Source organism: Rana temporaria, chromosome 6, assembly GCF_905171775.1.
Source record: "Rana temporaria chromosome 6, aRanTem1.1, whole genome shotgun sequence".
Classification (NCBI taxonomy): domain Eukaryota; kingdom Metazoa; phylum Chordata; class Amphibia; order Anura; family Ranidae; genus Rana; species Rana temporaria.
Genome location: NC_053494.1, coordinates 11738702 through 11757809, shown reverse-complemented (window position 1 = coordinate 11757809; position 19108 = coordinate 11738702). Strand labels below are relative to the sequence as shown.

At 44.3% G+C, this 19108-nt stretch overlaps 1 protein-coding gene across 1 annotated transcript; it reads left to right on the top strand.

The window, feature by feature from the left end:
* The first annotated feature begins 3431 nt into the window (after positions 1-3431).
* On the top strand, positions 3432-18765 carry LOC120943089 (sulfotransferase 1C1-like). The gene is made up of 8 exons (XM_040356192.1): positions 3432-3540; positions 5213-5393; positions 7932-8060; positions 8141-8238; positions 10898-11024; positions 13866-13960; positions 14928-15108; positions 18444-18765. Exons 1-8 carry the CDS (start codon positions 3529-3531, stop codon positions 18554-18556), a joined length of 936 nt encoding a protein of 311 aa, XP_040212126.1. The 5' UTR covers positions 3432-3528; the 3' UTR covers positions 18557-18765.
* Positions 18766-19108: the final 343 nt, after the last annotated feature.

The following is a 19108-nucleotide window of genomic DNA, read 5'->3' as shown; positions in this document are numbered from 1 at the left end:
TTGCTTCAAAGTGAACGTGAATGGCGTACAGCGCCATTCACGAATCACTTATGCATATTACGTAAAATTCGAACGTCGCGACGCGGGAACGACGGGTATACTTTAGCATTGGCTGCCCCTGCTATTAGAAGGGGCAGCCTTACGCTAAACACGCCGTACGGAAACAACGTAAATTGCGTACGCAGGGCACGCGCAACATTGTGAATCGGTGTTAGTATGCAATTTGCATACTATACGCTGACCACAATGGGAACGCCCCCTAGCGGTCATCGCAAGAATGCAGCCTAAAATCTGTGTGGCATAAGAGCCTTATGCCGCGCAGATTTTAGGTTGCAGTCGGCGTTACGATGTTCCTGAATCAGGAGCATTCGTAACGCCGGGGCAAGTAAGCAATTGCGCCGTGTAACCTATGGTTACACAGGCACAATTGCTACTTGAATCTGGGCCATTAATAATAATAAAAAAATAATAGGGATGTACCAATACAATTTTTTTTTTACAATGAGTACGAGTACCGATAATTTTTTTTTTTTTTTTTTTAGTACTCGCTGATACCAATTACAGATTCCTACCGCAACTTTTTTTTTTACGCTTCAGCTGTCAGCAAGCATTGAAAAGTTATTTACGGATTAAATAAAAAAAATTGGTGCTTTTTTTTCAATGTGAAACATGTAAGTATATAATAAAGGTGTAAAAATATTAATGAACCAAAAAAGTAAACAAAAAAAAAAAGTTTTGATTATTAATAGTTTATAAAATAGAAGTGGAAAAAAAAACAGCAGGAAAATAATAAAATGGAGAAAGATAATAAGGCGTTGATAAGCCTGATTAGAGAAAACGAAGGGTTAACCACTTCCCGACCGCCGCATGTATATGTACGTCCACAGAATGGCACGTACAGGCAAATGGGCGTACAGGTACGTCCTTGCCTTTCCGCGGGTGGGGGGTCCGATCGGGACCCCCCCCCCCCGCTACATGCGGCGGTCGGGTTCCCGCGGGGAGCGATCCGGGACGACGGCGCGGCTATTCGTTTATAGCCGCTCCGTCGCGATCGCCCCCCGGAGCTGAAGAACGGGGAGAGCCGTATGTAAACACGGCTTCCCCGTGCTTCACTGTGGCGGCGCATCGATCGTGTTATCCCCTTTATAGGGGAGACACAATCGATGACATCAGACCTACAGCCACACCCCCCTACTGTTGTAAACACACACTAGGTGAAGCCTAACACGTTCAGTGCCCCCTGTGGTTAACTCCCAAACTGCAATTGTCATTTTCACAATAAACAATGCAATTTAAATGCATTTTTTGCTGTGAAAATGACAATGGTCCCAAAAATGTGTCAAAATTGTCCGAAGTGTCCGCCATAATGTCGCAGTCACGAAAAAAATCGCTGATCGCCGCCATTAGTAGTAAACATTTTTTTTTTATAAAAATGCAATAAAACTATCCCCTATTTTGTAAACGCTATAAATTTTGCGCAAACCAACCGATAAACGCTTATTGCGGTTTTTTTTACCAAAAATAGGTAGAAGAATACGTATCGGCCTAAACTGAGGAAAAAATATGTTTTTTTTACATATTTTTGGGGGATATTTATTATAGCAAAAAGTAAAAAATATTGCATTTTTTTCAAAATTTACGCTCTATTTTTGTTTATAGCGCAAAAAATTAAAACCGCAGAGGCGATCAAATACCACCAAAAGAAAGCTCTATTTGTGGGGAAAAAAGGACGCCAATTTTGTTTGGGAGCCACGTCGCACGACCGCGCAATTGTCTGTTAAAGCGACGCAGTGCCGAATCGCAAAACTTGGCTGGGTCCTTTAGCTGCCTAAGGGTCTGGGTCTTAAGTGGTTAAAGTGAAGGTGCGTGCTATACACTGATAAATACGGTATATCCAAATAACACGCCAAAGCTCATCTCTTCACCACACACAGCCACAAAGGCAAGATAATTCTTGTTGGGCAGTGTATTGGCGCTCGGACGGACACACTTAGACCGAATTTTAATGGTTCAAAAAATTTCAGGCAAAATGGTCGGCCCTCGTGCATGTTCACTTAATCAAAACTGGCCCCCTTTGAAAAAAGTTTGGACACCCCTGACATAGGCAGACTGCTGTTCTGCTTCTCAACGAACGATTGCCGGGTTCCCGCCAGACATCGAGTCTCCCAGGCCTGCTGATTGGCTCCCGCTGTGTCCAATCACAGCAGGAATGGGTCTCAGGTGGCACACGCGCGCATGTGCCCCAGACCAGGAAGAAGAAATCACATACATAAATCACATACGTATCACATACACCTACGTGGTTTTGCGCTTAAGGGCCGCTCTGCTGCAGTACAGTATATAACATCGGGCAGTCCTTAAGCGAATATAGCAACACAAATGCAATATAAAATATAAAAGCTAAGGCTGTGCCGAGTACATAGATACCAAACATGTCAAGACTTAAAATTGCCCCGTGAGACGATGACAAGAATAATGGGTCTAGAATTCTTGTTGTCACTCCAGCGTGTGTGACCATATATATATAACATGCATATTACAAGCAACTATTCTGTACACAAGCACCCCTGACAGGTGCGTTTATGTTTGTGTGTGTGTACGTAGGGGTGGATTAGGCTGAAAATTTTTTACGTTTTAAGAGCTTGGGTGTTACTTCTGTGTACTTACTAGGTGGGGGAAATCAGAGAAGGGATGTTTGCCGGTCTATATCCCCATCCTACCCGCCAGCACCCATCATTGGGGTTCTGTGCCCCCCCCCCCCACTACTGCTGACCTATGCTGGAAATAAAAAGTTGAAAGCACTAAAGCCTCGTACACACGACCGAAAATCTCGTCAGGAAAAACCCGTCGTTTTCCCTGACGAGATTCTTGGCAAGAAACCCTTGCCGCCCGAGTGTACTGACTTTCGTTTCAAAAGAACCGCGATTCTCTTGAAAGGAAAGAACGCAGTGACGTACGACGAGCATGCCCGTCGCCGCCATCTTGCTTTACCCTACCTATGTCGTGGAAGCTACCGTGCATGCGTCAAAGTCATTTCGAGCATGCGCGGGTTTACACGGCGACAGGTAAGTATACACACTCTTGGGTTTCTCGTCTGGAAACAGGTAGACGAGAATCTCAACGAGAAAAAAAGAGCAGGTTCTCTTTTTTTCTCGTCAATATTCTTGCCAGATTCCCAGACGAGAAACCTGAAAGCCTCGTACACACGAACGGGAATCTCGGCAAGAAGCAGTTTTTTTGCTGGTTTTTGCCGAGAAAAGTGGTCGTGTGTACGAGGCTTTACACTGGAATCTGGTCATTGAGAATTTAGTGCTTGCACCCCTGGACTTTGATCACTAAGGATTTTTTGCACATACAATGTAGACTAGTCTGGCCTTTGAGGGCATAGTGCACATATCTTGGAGTTTGGTCGTTGAGGAGTTAATGCACATACATACTTTTGGTGGACTATGATTTTTGGGCGTTGCATTGTGATATGGAATAAAGAACACAAAGGAAGGTGAGCACACGAGGAGGACAGGCTGAAGCATGGAGCAGCAGGTGAGTGCGGGAAGACAACCATCCAAGATATTGAGATATTGGAATAAAGCACACATAGGAAGGTGAGCAACAGTGGTGGCCCGTCCATTAGGGGCGCCGCCCCCCCCCTGTCCATGCATCCAGCCCCCTGATCTACATGCAGGGTGCCAATGGGGGGGGGGGGTTTTAAGCTCTAATAGGCATCAAAAAAAGGTGGGCTCGGGCGCAGAACACTGTGCCCCGAAGCCCACCCAGTGGTGTGACAATAGCGAATGAAAATTCGCTATTCTAACACTGATTCTACTCACGGTCAATCAGGAAGCGGGTCATGAGACCCGTCACCCAAGTGGCCGAAAATAGATCTGATCAGATTGTCCGACAGGAGGAGGAGGAGGGAGGAGCACCTGGGGAACTAGAAGGAAATAGACTATCTGCGTTCAGATTTGTGCACCCGCTCCTGCATGTATGTCAAATTTTGGTATGCAGCTGTGTCCGTGCCGCCACTGCGTCTGCGTCCACTTGTATAGGCTGCCTATGTACAGCTCGGCGTACCCAGGCGCAATAGCAAATGCGGTTTGAATGCAGAACGGGTGTTGAAGTGTCACTATACCTACATCATTAAAAAATATCAATAAATGGTGTATTACATGCTGTTCATACTCACTCAGTCACTATGAGATTCCTTTTCTGTATTTTGCACAAAACCTGGTTAATCCTGCTGCTCTATGTCGCCCCCTTCTGTCCATGTCACCAATTCAGCAAGGGATTTTGCAGAGCAGTGTTGGTAGCTCTGCACATGCTCAGTTTTCAAAGAGTTGCCATGTTGAGCATTTCCTCTCTATCACATCTGAGCAGCCCATGTTACTATATAGAGTAACATTTATAGAGATCTGGGTCATCTGACAGCTGTATACAAATTAGGAAAAATGTACTTTTTTTTTTATTAAAATAATTACTGGGCCATCATCCACATACAGAAATAGAAGGGGTGATGTAAAATAAACGTGTGTGTTAGTATCACTACCAGCTATCTGAAAAAAGCCTTTAACCACTTTAATACCCGCCCATTGTAATATGAGGTCCACAGATGGGATCTCCCATCCTGGGTGGACGTCATATGATGTCCTGGGCTTTGCAGGTGGATATCTGAATGATGCCTGCAGCTAGAGGCATCATTCAGATATCCTTCTCTTCTGCCGGCGATTCTGTGCAACATAAGAATGATCATAGCGGCGGTTCCGCAGCTTGATCGTTCTTATAGGCGGCGGGAGGGGACATCCCTCCTGCCGCCATCCAGTGCTTCTCCGGGCTCTCCCGTGCCATCGGAGGCCCGGAGAAAGAATCGTCCGGCGCTGACAGGAAGCATAGAGATGACTGGTGACCAGATGGTCACCAGTCATCTCTATGACCGTAGGAGGACTCGGGCGCGATGTGATGACGTCACGCCCGGGTCCCCGTATGTAAACAAAGGCGCGATTGCGGCTGCTAAGCAACAGTAATCATGAGATCGGTGAATTTTTTTTCACCAATCTCATTCTTTCCAGCCTGGAGGAGAGATGTGAGGTCTAATTGACCCCGCATCTCTCCATAAAGAGGACCTGTCACACACATTTCCTATTACAAGGGATGTTTACCAAGCAAGAAATGCTAAAATAAGTGTCATCATCTAATTTTTCTGATGTTTCTTGGATAGCTAGCTAATAAGGATTTTGCCGCCGTCATCAATGAATTACCGGAAGGTACATTCCAAAGGTTCCCGCTGTGCTCAGTTCATGGAGTACCGCTAATGAAACCTATTGCAGACCGATGGGAAGATGTGGAAAATGTGCAAGCCAGACCAGATGATATCCTCATAGTGTCTTATCCCAAGGCAGGTAAGAGAGGCCTGGATCTGCAAAACAATACAGTTTTAAAACTAAAATTATTAATAAACCATAGGTCAGAGACATAGGTTTTTGCCTGAAATATTTTGGTTGTTTTAGAGAGCAGAATTATATAATCAAGGATCTTTCACGTGGCTAGCTCAGATCGGCAGAGATACTTAGACTAGTGCAGAACAAACCAAAAGCCTTGTCAAGATTAGGACAGGCAATGTTTGGTCAAGGCACAAGCAGGAATTAGGTTAACGTCAGGGCATGTATGATGTAATGTAGGCTCAAGGGCAGAAAGCAGGCCAAAGTTAGGACAGGCAATGTAGGCTCAGGTTCAAGAGCAAGAATCAGGACAGGCAATGCAGGCTCAGGTTCAAGAGCAAGAATCAGGACAGGCAATGTAGGCTCAGGTCAAGGGCAAGAACCAGGGCAGGCTTCTCTGGATAAAAAAAAAAAAGAATCAGGGCAGACAATGTAGGCTCAGGTCAAGAGCAAGAAGCAAGACAAAGTCCGGACAGACAATGTAGGCTCAGGTCAAGAGCAAAAATTAGGACAGGCAATGTGGGCTCAGGCCAAGATCAAGAAGCAGTACAAAGTCAGGACAGGCAATGTAGGCTCAGGTCAAGGGCAAGAGTCAGGACAGGCAATGTAGGCTCAGGTCAAGAGCAACAAGCAGGTCAAAGTCAGGACAGGCAATGTAGGCTCAGGTCAAGAGCAAGAATTGGGACAGGTAATGTAGGCTCAGGCCAATGGCAACAAGCAGGTCAAAGTCAGGACAGGGAATGTAGGCTCAGGTCAAGAGCAAGAATCAGGGCAGGCAATGTATGCTCAGGTCAAGAGCAAGAATCAGGGCAGGCAATGTATGCTCAGGTCAACATCAAGAATCAGGGCAGGCAATGTATGCTCAGGTCAACAGCAATAATCAGGGCAGGCAATGTATGCACAGGTCAAGAGCAAGAATCAGGGCAGGCAATGTATGCACAGGTCAAGAGCATGAATCAGGGCAGGCAATGTATGCACAGGTCAAGAGCAAGAATCAGGGCAGGCAATGTATGCTTGGGTCAACAACAAGAATCAGGGCAGGCAATGTATGCTCAGGTCAAGAGCAAGAATCAGGGCAGGCAATGTATGCTCAGGTCAAGAGCAAGAATCAGGGCAGGCAATGTATGCACAGGTCAAAAGCAAGAATCAGGACAGGGAATGTAGGCTCAGGTCAAGAGCAAGAATCAGGGCAGGCAATGTATGCTCGGGTCAACAGCAAGAATCAAGGCAGGCAATGTATGCTCAGGTCAAGAGAAAGAATCAGGACAGGGAATGTAGGCTCAGGTCAAGAGCAAGAATCAGGACAGGGAATGTAGGCCCAGGTCAAGAGCAAGAATCAGGACAGGCAATGTATGCACAGGTCAAGAGCAAGAATCAGGACAGGGAATGTAGGCTCAGGTCAAGAGCAAGAATCAGGACAGGGAATGTATGCTCAGGTCAAGAGCAAGAATCAGGGCAGGCAATGTATGCTCGGGTCAAGAGCAAGAATCAGGACAGGCAATGTATGCTCGGGTCAACAGCAAGAATCAGGGCAGGCAATGTATGCTCAGGTCAAGAGAAAGAATCAGGACAGGTAATGTATGCTCAGGTCAAGAGCAAGAATCAGGACAGGGAATGTAGGCCCAGGTCAAGAGCAAGAATCAGGACAGGCAATGTATGCTCGGGTCAACAGCAAGAATCAGGGCAGGAAATGTATGCTCAGGTCAAGAGAAAGAATCAGGACAGGTAATGTATGCTCAGGTCAAGAGCAAGAATCAGGACAGGGAATGTAGGCTCAGGTCAAGAGCAAGAAGCAGGCCAAAGTCAAGGCAGACATTGTAGTCTCAGGTCAAATGCAGAAAATAGGGCAAGCTTAGGGTAGGAAAATATAGGTTCAAAGTTGGCGCAAGAGGCCAGTCAAGGCAAGGAAGGTTCCAGTCAATGTTTAAGGTGTGACCTTTAGTGAAAAGCACTGGACTCTCTGTCAGAATAACTTGGGGTATGTTAGCAAATCTTGAGCAGGGATGCTAATCATATTTACTGATTTACAGAGAGGAATAGGGAAGGTGTACTTGCTGGTTGCATGTGTACTGAAGTTGATGGGAGTAAGCCCTTTCCTTTAAAGAGACCCTGTCACCAGACCATTAATTTCATCAAAAATCTTTTTAAAAATATTCAAAAATGTGTAGTCACTGAAAGCAAAATATAATCTCCCTCTAGTAAAATGTGATCACTTTGACTATTTTTCTCTTCTTTTGTACTAAGATTATTCAGACCTTCTTCATGCTTTACGGTTTACCAATTGTGCCTGGGTTATAGATTTGATTCTGAGAAATACAGATAAATATAGTCAAAGATTTCACTAAGTCGGTGGGCTTCCCTATGATTTTGTGAGAAGATCCACAAAATGAGCACTGCTGATAGGGCCTGGGGCTTAGACTAATGACCGCTGTTGACCTTTAAGTCTACTTGTTCTTTCCCCCCCCCCCCCCTTTTAATTTGCTATTTTCTGACATCTAGGCACCACATGGATGCAAGAAATTGTGGACGCCATAATGAATGATGGTGAGGTAGAGAAGACCAAGCGTGCTCCCACCCATATACGTTCCCCATTTCTAGAGATGTTCGCTCCGCCTCCCTTGCCTTCTGGTAAGCTTGGGTTAAGTTTCCTACAGCTTGGTTCATGAAATTCTGAACTTGGTATTGACAACTTCACTTTTCTTCTTCAGGTATAGATGTTTTGAATATGACTCCATCTCCCCGACAAATAAAAACCCATCTTCAGTTTAAGTTGGTGCCGAAATCTTTTCGGGAGCAAAAGTGTAAGGTAGGAGTGAGGATGGGATGAATGTGAACACCACATTGAAAAGTGTGATTTATTACCACACCACCATCTTTGGGGTTAAGGTAGAAAGTTTTGCTTGGTTTAGCATTTCCCAGACTATGACTGACTGGGCACCATTATCAAAATCCACTACCACTTCTGCCCCACTTAGAGTGGCATTGCCCAGTCAAGTGCTTTTCTCTCCATAATAGCCACTGGAACTTATAAAAATAGACATTTATGGTGATACATATTAAAGGACATAATAAAGGGTCAGTCTACATAAAGGGGTTCAAATATAGAAAAAACAGTGCAGCGCAAAACCAATATTATGTGAAAAATAGATAAATGAATAAAGTCCAAAAAGACAGGAAAAATCAATTTGCCAAATCTTAGGAATCTTCACCAGGTGATGAAAAGCACGCCAAACTAAAAGTGATCCCTCCACCAGTGAAATATGGGTACTCTCACCTCCGCACATGGACCACTGTATTACCAGATGGTCAAATAAGCAGGTTTGTCAACAGAGCAGACCAGGAAGCAAGATGGTATTTAATCCTCGTATGTCAGCCATGCAGCCAGGGCGGACTGCGGAGGAAGTTGTAATAACGCAACGCGTCCGGGGAATAGGAGCCTGAAGTTTGCGTCGCTCAATGCCGTCCTGAGAGCCTAAGGTTCGATTCCCTGTTTGTGGTTTCAATGCCTTTTGTACACCGGCTAAATGTGAGTAGCCTGTGTTTTTAACCATTTTAATAAATACCTGAGTCCAGCGGAAAGCTCTTAGATTTATCATTCCTTCTTACATGTTTGGGTCCATATGCATGGCTGACATACGAGGATTGAATACCATCTTGCTTCCTGGTCTGCTCTGTTGACAAACCTGCTTATTTGACCATCTGGTAATACAGTGGTCCATGTGCGGAGGTGAGAGTACCCATCTTTCACTGGTGGAGGGATCACTTTTAGTTTGGCGTGCTTTTCATCACCTGGTGAAGATTCCTAAGATTTGGCAAATAGATTTTTCCTGTCTTTTTGGACTTTATTCATTTATCTATTTTTCACATAATATTGGTTTTGCGCTGCACTGTTTTTTCTATATTTGTATCACTTTGGGAATTTTGTGAATGTCCTTTTAGTGTTCAGTCAGCATTACCGGTGAACTCAAACAAGTGTTTGTGGTCTTCACATTATTTATTTATACTTATTTAAGTTATTCATATGGTCTATATTTTTTTGCGCTGATTGCACCCCTGTTTTTTCTACATAAAGGGGTTGTCTACCTAACTCTGATGTATCAGATTTGATAGATTCTGGACAGTTAAACCACTTGTTTTGATTGTTTATTAGGAATGAGCTCAGTGTTCGGTCCAAGAATGTTTAGGGCATTTGGCATAGAAGAATGTGGCTTAGGCTGTCAATGGTTGCTATGGAAGCAACAGGTGCTTGCATCCCTAGTGTCTTTAGCAACCACTGACATCGGCCCATTCACTTACCTCACCAAGAATCCCTGGCTATTAAGCAAATGGCTGAGGACTGGAGTGTGTTACATCATTGCCTAAATAAGTCCATAGCCATATTTGGGCAATGATGTCACCACTATCCATTCAGCTTTGTTTAGCGTCTGGATTGGTAGTGTATGTATTCATCTTATTCTTCTTTCTTCTTTCTTCTTTCTTCCTTCTTCTTTCTTCCTTCTTCTTCTTCTTCTTCTCCATGCTAATTTTTGGACACCCCTTGCCTATTGGCCAAAAAAAATAAAATTTTTAATTTGAGAGATTCCGCTTCCTATTGATTATAATGGGGTTTAGGTTCAGCAGCCGAACCTCTTTGAAGTTCTCCACTGAACTGAACCCAGGGCAGTTCAGCTCATCACTATTTGTTATATATCTCTTGCACACTCTGCTGGTGAGACCTCTGCGCTGGGTTCCTGGGTTTACACACCTTCTGTGAGGTCTTCCCAGTCAACATGCTTCCCCTAGCCTCTGCAACTGGTGGCCATCACTTTGCCCATGAGGTGTTATTGCCCATAAAATCTAACAAAAGCCTCATACACACGGTCGGACTTCAAACTAACTTTTCCGTGGATTTTTGTTTGAAGGGTGTTGGCCGTGAACTTGGTATGCATACACATGGCAGGACTTTTTCAACAAACTTTCCCAAAACCACATGTTTTTTCAGCTCTTTTCTGCTCTTTACCGCCACCCTTTGGTCAACTTCTGCTATTGTTGGTTGATTTTAACATTGGTTTGGAGCATGCATGCTTGTACTTTGGACTAAAGTCCGATAGACTTCTGTACACACGATAGGACTTTGCACCGTAGGACTTTTGTTGCCGAGAAGTTTGTCCGTTTGCAGAGCGAACTTTTGTCCGATGAAAACCCAAAAAAGTTTGTCCGATGGAGCGTACACATGGTCGGATTTTTTTGAAAACCTGCTCATCTTGAAGTTTGTTGTCAAAAAGTCAGACCGTGTGTATGGGGCTTAAGACGGAGTACCACCAGTCTCTGGGAAATACTGGTTTAGCTAATAAGGCTTTTTAACCAGTATATTTTGATTCTCCAGAACATATGTAGATCACAAGAAACACTTCCCATATGCTGAAGTTTACAAGATTATTTTGAGAACATAAAAAAATGATGGGGTATTCTTCTTCCGTTTACAGACAGTTTACATTGCTCGGAATGCAAAGGACACCGCGGTGTCATATTATTTCTTTGATCAGATGAATAAGACTCAGCCAGATCCCGGGACCTGGGATCAGTATGTGGAAAAGTTCATAAAGGGTGAAGGTAGGTGTAGACTTTAAATTCATCTAAAAGCCTCTAGTTTTTATTCTTCCTAGAGAATTTTCAATGCAAATTGGCATGTCACCTGTCATAAAATAAATGCCACTGACATATAGGAAGGTAGATTTCTCCTCTACGCTGTTAGACAGTGCTGGAGGAGGTAGGAGAAACTAGCAGGGTTTCTTCTTTTAGACAGAGCAATGTGCTGTCTGTCAATCTAAAGGTCTGTTTGTGGTGCCAGGTGTGGCTTTTCCCTGACAGTGCTATTATCAACAATGCCAGAAGATATAGCAGCAGCAAGAGAGGCAATGCTGCAATCAGCACTAAGCAGCTATAGCAGCAGCAAGAGTCACAACACTACAGTAAGCATCTAAGCAGCAGCAAGAGTGACAACACTACAAGACAGAATTTAAAGCGGGAGTTCACCCATTTGTAAAAAAAAAAAATTTCTCCCCTTAGCTTCCTGCTCGTTCGGTCTAGGGGAATCGGCTATTTGTATTAAAATATGAGCAGTACTTACCCGTTTTCGAGCTGCATCTTCTTCCGTCGCTTCCGGGTATGGGTCTTCGGGAGCGGGCGTTCCTTCTTGATTGACAGCCTTCCGAGAGGCTTCCGACGGTCGCATCCATCGCGTCACTCGTAGCCGAAAGAAGCCTAACGTCGGTGCGGCTCTATACTGCGCCTGCGCACCGACGTTCGGCTTCTTTCGGAAAATCGTGACGCGATGGATGCGACCGTCGGAAGCCTCTCGGAAGACTGTCAATCAAGAAGGAACGCCCATTCCCGAAGCCCATACCTGGAAGCGACGGAGAGGATGCATCTCGTAAACGGGTAAGTACTGCACATATTTTAAAATAAATAGCCGATTCCCCTAGTAAAAACGAGCAGGAATCTAAGGGGGAAAAGTGCCCTCTAAGGGTGAACCCCCGCTTTAAGCAGCTAAAGCAGCAGCAAGAGTGACAACACTACAAGTCAACATCTAAGCAGCTTTAGCAGCAGCAAGAGTGACAACACTACAGTAAGCATCTTAGCAGCTACAGCAGCAGCAAGAGTGACAACAATACAAGTCAGCATTTAAACATCTATAGCAAGAGTGACAACAATACCAATGAAATATCCACTTATCAACAATACATGATACATTAAGCATCTGTATCATGTATTGTTGATGAGTGGATATTTCATTGGTAACAATAGAATGTCTATAATGAGCTATTGCATGATTGTCACACTAAAATAAATTTTATTTTATTGTACATCAATCTTTTCTATCTTTTGTAATAATTTTTTTTTTATACTATACCTCTGACTGATTATCTGTTCTTCCTACGGTGCCATTAAAGTCCACCCAAGCCTCTTTCTTTCATACAATACTTTGATGGGACGAAGGCACCAATTTAAATCATTTTCTTATATGTATAGCACTTTTACATAACACGCCTGGGTGGACTGTGAGTGCAATGCTCTGCACTCGCGCAATGCTCTGCACTCGCGCAATGCTCTGCACTCGCAGTTCACCTTGTTTGAAGCCTAATAGAGCCTAGGGGCCAGATTCAGATAGGAGATACGAGGGCGTATCTCCTGATACGCCGTCGTATCTCCTGATACGCCGTCGTATCTCTGAGTGCCGGCCGTCGTATCTATGCGCCTGATTCAGAGAATCAGTTACGCATAGATATCCCCAAGATCCGACTGGTGTAAGTGTCTTACACCGTCGTATCTTAGGCTGCATAATCACGCTGGCCGCTAGGTGGCGCTTCCGTATAGTTACGTGAGGAATATGCTAAATAGGTATTTACGCCGATTCAGAAACGTATGTCCCACCGGCGCTTTTTTTTACGTCGTTTGCGTTAGGCTTTTTCCGGCATAAAGTTATCCCTGCTATAGCTAATGTAATGTAGTATGGACGTCTTTCCCGCGCCGAGTTTTGAAATGTTTGAAATGTTTACGTTGTTTGCGTAAGTCGTTCGCGAATAGGGCTTTGCGTAAGTTACATTCACGTCGAAACCAATAAGGCTTTGCGGCGTAATTTCGAGCATGCGCACTGGGATTTTTTCACGAACGGCGCATGCCCCCCCGCCGCTGGAATTTAGGTGCCCAGCATTCGAAAAAGGTGTCAGACGCTTGAATAGGGGGTGGATACAGCGGCCATGGATAGATTCGTGCAAAGCATGAATCTATGCATTTTACATAGAGGGGGTGGCCGGAAAGAGGGGACGGCGCCTGTTCACCCTTAATGGATGCACCGCCACTGGTTGTTTTGTGCTCTAGAATTCCCTGCCACCTGCTAGATTATTTTGTATGTCGTTTTAGAACTTAGGGATGGGCACAGAGGTAATCTTGAATCACACCTATCCTAGTAAGGAGGGGTAAGGAGGGGTATAACATCTGTATCCCATTCAAAAGATTCCCCTTCACTTCCTGTCCTACAGACACTTCAGGAAGTGAGAGGAAATCTCCTTTTTGACAGTTGGCACTGGACTACAGGAAGGGCTTATTCAAACCTTTGGGGCTTTAAAGTGCAGATCCAGGTAGTTACCAGTCGGGCTGCACACAGCATGGCAGACTGCAGCTATTGGAGGAAATAAGAACAGGCCTGCAGGAAGGAACACAGATGATTGTTATGGGGGGAATAAGGAGAGGAGCAGCTGGGATTTTTTGAAAGACCGGAAATGTCCTTTTTTTGGTAAAGCCTTAAACTATTCCATTTACATGAATTTTAACACAGGGTTATACTGAAGAACTGACTGCATGCCTGAAAGATAAAATGCACTTAGAGGTCTCACTACTTTTAAAAAGTGATGAAGTTTTTACTACAACTCATACTCCCTTCTTTTTTTATAGTTGCCTGGGGAAGCTGGTTTGATCATGTGATTGGCTGGTGGAATGTCAAGGACAAGCACGACATCCTCTATGTGTTCTATGAGGATATAAAGGAGGTGAGGTGGGGAATTGAGGAGTAATGGCATAAAGGGATAAAAGTCTTTTTTTTTTTTTTTAAGCTAATCATAGGCGTGCGCACAGGGTTCGCCAGGTGTGCCTGGGCACACCCTAATCACCCTGTGCTAAGCAGATTTCCCCTTCTTCCTGGCTGCAGAGAAGGGGACTGGGGAATCTTTGTCCTCAGTCTATTTCTCTGTCTCTAAAGGGATACATTAGTGGTCTGTTTAGACCGGTGGCGGCTGGTGCTAAATATTTTGTGGTGGGGTCGGAAAACAACTACAACCCCCCCCCCCCAGCGTGTTGGACAGAAAGGTGGCGAATGGCGATCCATGACTTATCTGTGAAAATCCAAGAAGTGAACAGGCAGCAGCTTCAGCTGCCCACAGTTAAAATGGTTGCAGCCAGACTTAGTAGTGGGAGATTTCTGCAGCATAGTTGGCGAGAGTACATAAGGTAAGGACTAAGGTACCTCAGATGCAGTCCTGACCCTTGAACGCTAACTGCTACCCAATCCCCCATCTTTTACCCCAACTTAAAATTAAAAGATAAAACCATTGACATCAATGTTGGAGTTAAAATGGCCGTCTCTGCCTTTTTATTAACAATAACAAAAACATAACAAAAAAACTTTCCTTAAAACAGGAAACCAAAAATAATAAACAAACACCAGAAAATTAAGGTTCCGGATCCTTGGAGGCCCCAATTATTAATTATACATTTTGTATCTGCGTAAGTACTTACACTGTCCCTAGCCACACCACACCAGCTCGGGGGTGAACCATATTCAGCAGATACCACACTTTAACTTATCAGGTAATCCACCATAACTGGCATTCCACCAGGGACTCCATACCTTAGATGGGTCCCTAATATGATAAGAACACAGTTTGTTTAAAAATGCCTGCAAAGACCCCAACTGTAGGAGCTTTATGTAAAGCTTTTTACATAAATGTTTTTGAACAGGACCCAAAACGAGAGTTACGAAAACTGATGGAGTTTCTGGGGAAAAACCTCTCAGAAGAAGCGTTGGATAAGGTCTGCCACCATATAGCATTCAAAGCCATGAAGGAAAACCCAATGGCAAATTATTCCACCATTCCCGATGTGATCCTGGACCAGTCCCACTCGCCCTTTATGAGGAAAGGTAAAGTTTTATAAATGTATTTTGCCCACTAAAGAAAATTATGATTTAGTTGTTTGTCCACTTTATTTTGTAAGTAGAAGGATATTCCGAGAGTAAATTTGGTGGAGCTCTGTTTCTACGATATTGGCTGAAACGTGATATATAGACTTGCCACACAATGATGACACTGCCAATGGCAATATTTAAGGGTTTTACAGGGGCTACTGTCAGGAACACTAGGGGGTCTCCTAGTCATATTTTCCAACTTTTGTGACTCCTAGAGCATTGAATCAGGGGGCATAGTGGCAAATCCTAAGACAGTAACTGTTTCAGGTGCCAGAAGCTAAGGGTTTCAGCATATGGAACATTTTGTTGTGTTCTCTGTGTTAGAGAGCAAACATTAGTGGGAGCCTCCTCCCTAACTAGTCCTGATCTTCACTAAGGACCCACTCAAAGAGATTTGGACTGTGATCTACTGTATTATATTCCAAGGTCATGATTCATGGGCCTGTCCAACTGGCACCAACAGACAGGTAACCTGAAGCAAGATATAGAAAATCAGGCAGAAGAGCTATCTGAAGACAAGCAAGTCATAGCAGGCAGAGACAATATACAAGCAGAACTACAGATACTACACGACCACAGCTACAACAGAGCAAGTCAAAGTAGAAGACACTCAGAAGCTAATATGTATACAGCCCAGGTCAGGTCACGTAAAGATACACAGGTCTGATACTCTAGTTTGGGTAACATGAAGAAAAAGATCAGATGGGTTAAGGCCAATCCAAAAGGCCAGGGCCCAGATTCAGAAAGATTGCCGTAAGTTTAAGTCCTGTATTCAGAAAAAACTTGCGCCCAAAGTTACGGCGGCGTAGCGTATATGGGCCGGCGTAAGCCCGCGTAATTCAAAATAGGCTGGTAGGGGGCGTGTTGTATGCTAAACAGTCATGACCCCACGTAATTGACATTACTACTGAACGGCGCATGCACCGTCCGTGAAAGTATCCCAGTGCGCATGCTCCAAATAACGCCGCAAATAGTCATTGCTTTAGACATGAACGTAACTTACGCACAGCCCTATTCGCGTAAGACTTACGCAACGTAAACGACGCAAAATTTGACGCTGGCCCGACGTCCATACCTAACATTGGCTACGCCTCATAGAGCAGGGGTAACTATACCCCGAAAAAAGCCTTACGTAAACGACATAAAAAAATGCGCTGGGCGCACGTACGTTTCTGAATCGTCGTATCTAGCTCATTACCATATTACACCTGTAAATCTACGGAAGCGACACCTAGCGGCCAGCGTAAATATGCAACTAAGATACGACGGCGTAAGAGACTTACGCCGCTCATATCTAGGCAACTGTGAGGCGTATCTGATTCTATGAATCAGGCGCCGAGTGGCGACGGCCCGCATTCGGAGTTACGACGGCGTATCTGGAGATACGCCATCGTAACTTCTTTCTGAATCCGGGCCCAGGTTTGCACTTACACTGGGTTTGGGTAGAAGATTAGTCAGACAATAGACACGCAATGTACCAGCAGCAATGAAAGTAAGAATGGTTGTTAAATGGCCAATTGATAGCCAGGAAAAAGTGAGGACTAACACAGAACTAACAATAAGGAAAAGAATAATGGTTGTTAAATGATCAATGGGTAGCCAAGACTTGGCTTGGGAGAGTATGAGGTTTGGGACTAAATCCAGGAAGGAGTAAGGACTAAGACAGAACACACAAGAACGAGCACAGAGAAGATCCATAAGACATAGACAACAATCAAATCCAAGTATGTGAAACCATCACAGCTTAATCATGAGGACTAAACAGAACACTAGACAAAAAGTACAGGGAAGAACCAGAAGAATAATCACAGATACTACATGACCACAGATACCAGAGGTCAAGGCAAGGGCCAAAAAAGTCAGGTTTCAACAGGCATCAGGGCTGGGTAGCAGGCTAGTCAGGTCCTAGACCCGAAATGTACCAGCAATAATGAAAGGAAGAATGGTTGTTAAATTACCCAATGGATAGCCAAGCCTAGGCATACGAGATTAGGATTTTAAGACTAGAGGATTGAGAAGAAACATAGAATCAGTTTTAATGAAAGGAAGAATGGTCAATAAATACCCAATAGACAGCCAAGACTGGGCTTGGGAAGATTTAGAGTTTGAGACTAGGGCCAGGAAGGAGTGGAGTCTAACACATAAGAAACAACAATGGACACAGAGAATAACCAGAAGACATAGAAAGAAGAGGTAAAATAATCAAATCCAAGTATGTGAAACCATCACATCCGGTTAATCATGAGGACTAAGACAGAACACAAAGCAATGGGAACGGAGAAGGACCAGAAGCAGAGGTCAAGGCAAGGCCCACCAAAAAGGTCAGGTTTCTTCAGAAATAGGGGCTGGGTGTCAGAAACCATGAATCAGACCGAGACAGAAGTACAGTTAAATCCCACTTAATTAATAATAATAATAATAATAATAATAATAAAAAGATAAACTGAGTAAGCGTAGTCAAAACATAGCCAGAATTCAAGATCGGATAGTTAGCCAAGCCAAATGTCAGAGAGCCAGAGAAGAACGTGTAGAACAGCAAGCGGGATCAGGAGCCAGAAGAGACGTCAGTCAAGCAAGTCTTCAACAGGAACGCAGGCGATAGACTCTGTGATGTTGACCAAGGCGAAGGCAGAGAGCAACTGAACTGGAAGGCTTAAGTAGGCAGGACTGACGAGCAGGATCATCAACAGGTGAGTGCTGTGGAGAGATAGGAGCTGGCAATTAGCCAGCTCAGAGAAGGAAGGGCTGAGCCCAGCCCTGACACTGGGTAGCAGGCTAGTCAGATCGTAGTCACGTAATGTAGCAGCAGTGACAAAAATGAGAATGGTTGTTAAATGCCCAATGGATAACCAAGACTAGGCTTGCAAGATTTGGATTTTAAGACTAGAGTCAGGAGCATTGAGAACTAACACAGAACCAGCAGTAATAAAAGGAAGAATGGCCATTAAATACCCAATGACTAGCCAAAACTAGGCTTGTGAGTATATAGAGTTCGAGACTAGAGCCAGGAAGGAGTGAGGTCTAACAGAACACACAACAATGGACAGAAGGAAGAATCAGGAGACATAGTCAAAGAGGTAAAATAATCAAATCCATGTATGTGAACCCATCACATCAGCTTAATCATGATCAGATCACCATCCCGATGCAGACAAGAGTAGGACCGGAGATCTGACGCCTACATAGAAGATCCCTGTTGACTTTGACTAGAGTCACCACAGTTCTATTTCTCTGCAAGGATTGCCATATCTTTTTCTAGCTGACATTTTATCTCTCCATTTTTAATTTAGGTGAAGTTGGAGACTGGAAGAATCATTTTACAGTATTACAGAATGAAATGTTTGACAAGGAATACGAAGAGAGAATGAAAGGAATGGACCTGAGATTCCGCACAGACATCTGATCATGAAATATTGGGGCCTGGAAGTTCTACAGGAAATGGAACAAGATCTGTGCTATAGTCTTGGATCGGTTCGCCTACAAACAGCATCCAATCAAATCTCTAGGAAAAATCAGCCCTTCAAAAGTCCATAGTCCTCATAAATAAATTCCTAAAATGTCCTTTACAGGACATCTTTGAAACCTTTGTGTTAAATAAAGTTGTATAACCGACCCCTTTGTCCTTGGGTTTCCGATGACAATTCACTCAACCAAGCAACCAATCAAAAAATAAAGACGATATGGTGTAGTACGTTCAACTCCACATGTGCCTAAAACACGTGGCCGTGCCGGTGGACTCGATGCCCGCCTGTGTCCCGCGATCGGGTTACAGAGCTGAAGAACGGGGAGAAGTCAGTGCAAACACAATGGCCCGGATTCACATACAGCAGCACATATTTATGCCGCCGTAGCGTATCTCCTTTACGCTACGCCGATGCAGCGCAGAGAGGCAAGCACTGAATTCACAAAGCCAGTGCTTCCAAATCTGCGCTGGGTTTCCAAGGCGTAAGTCGGC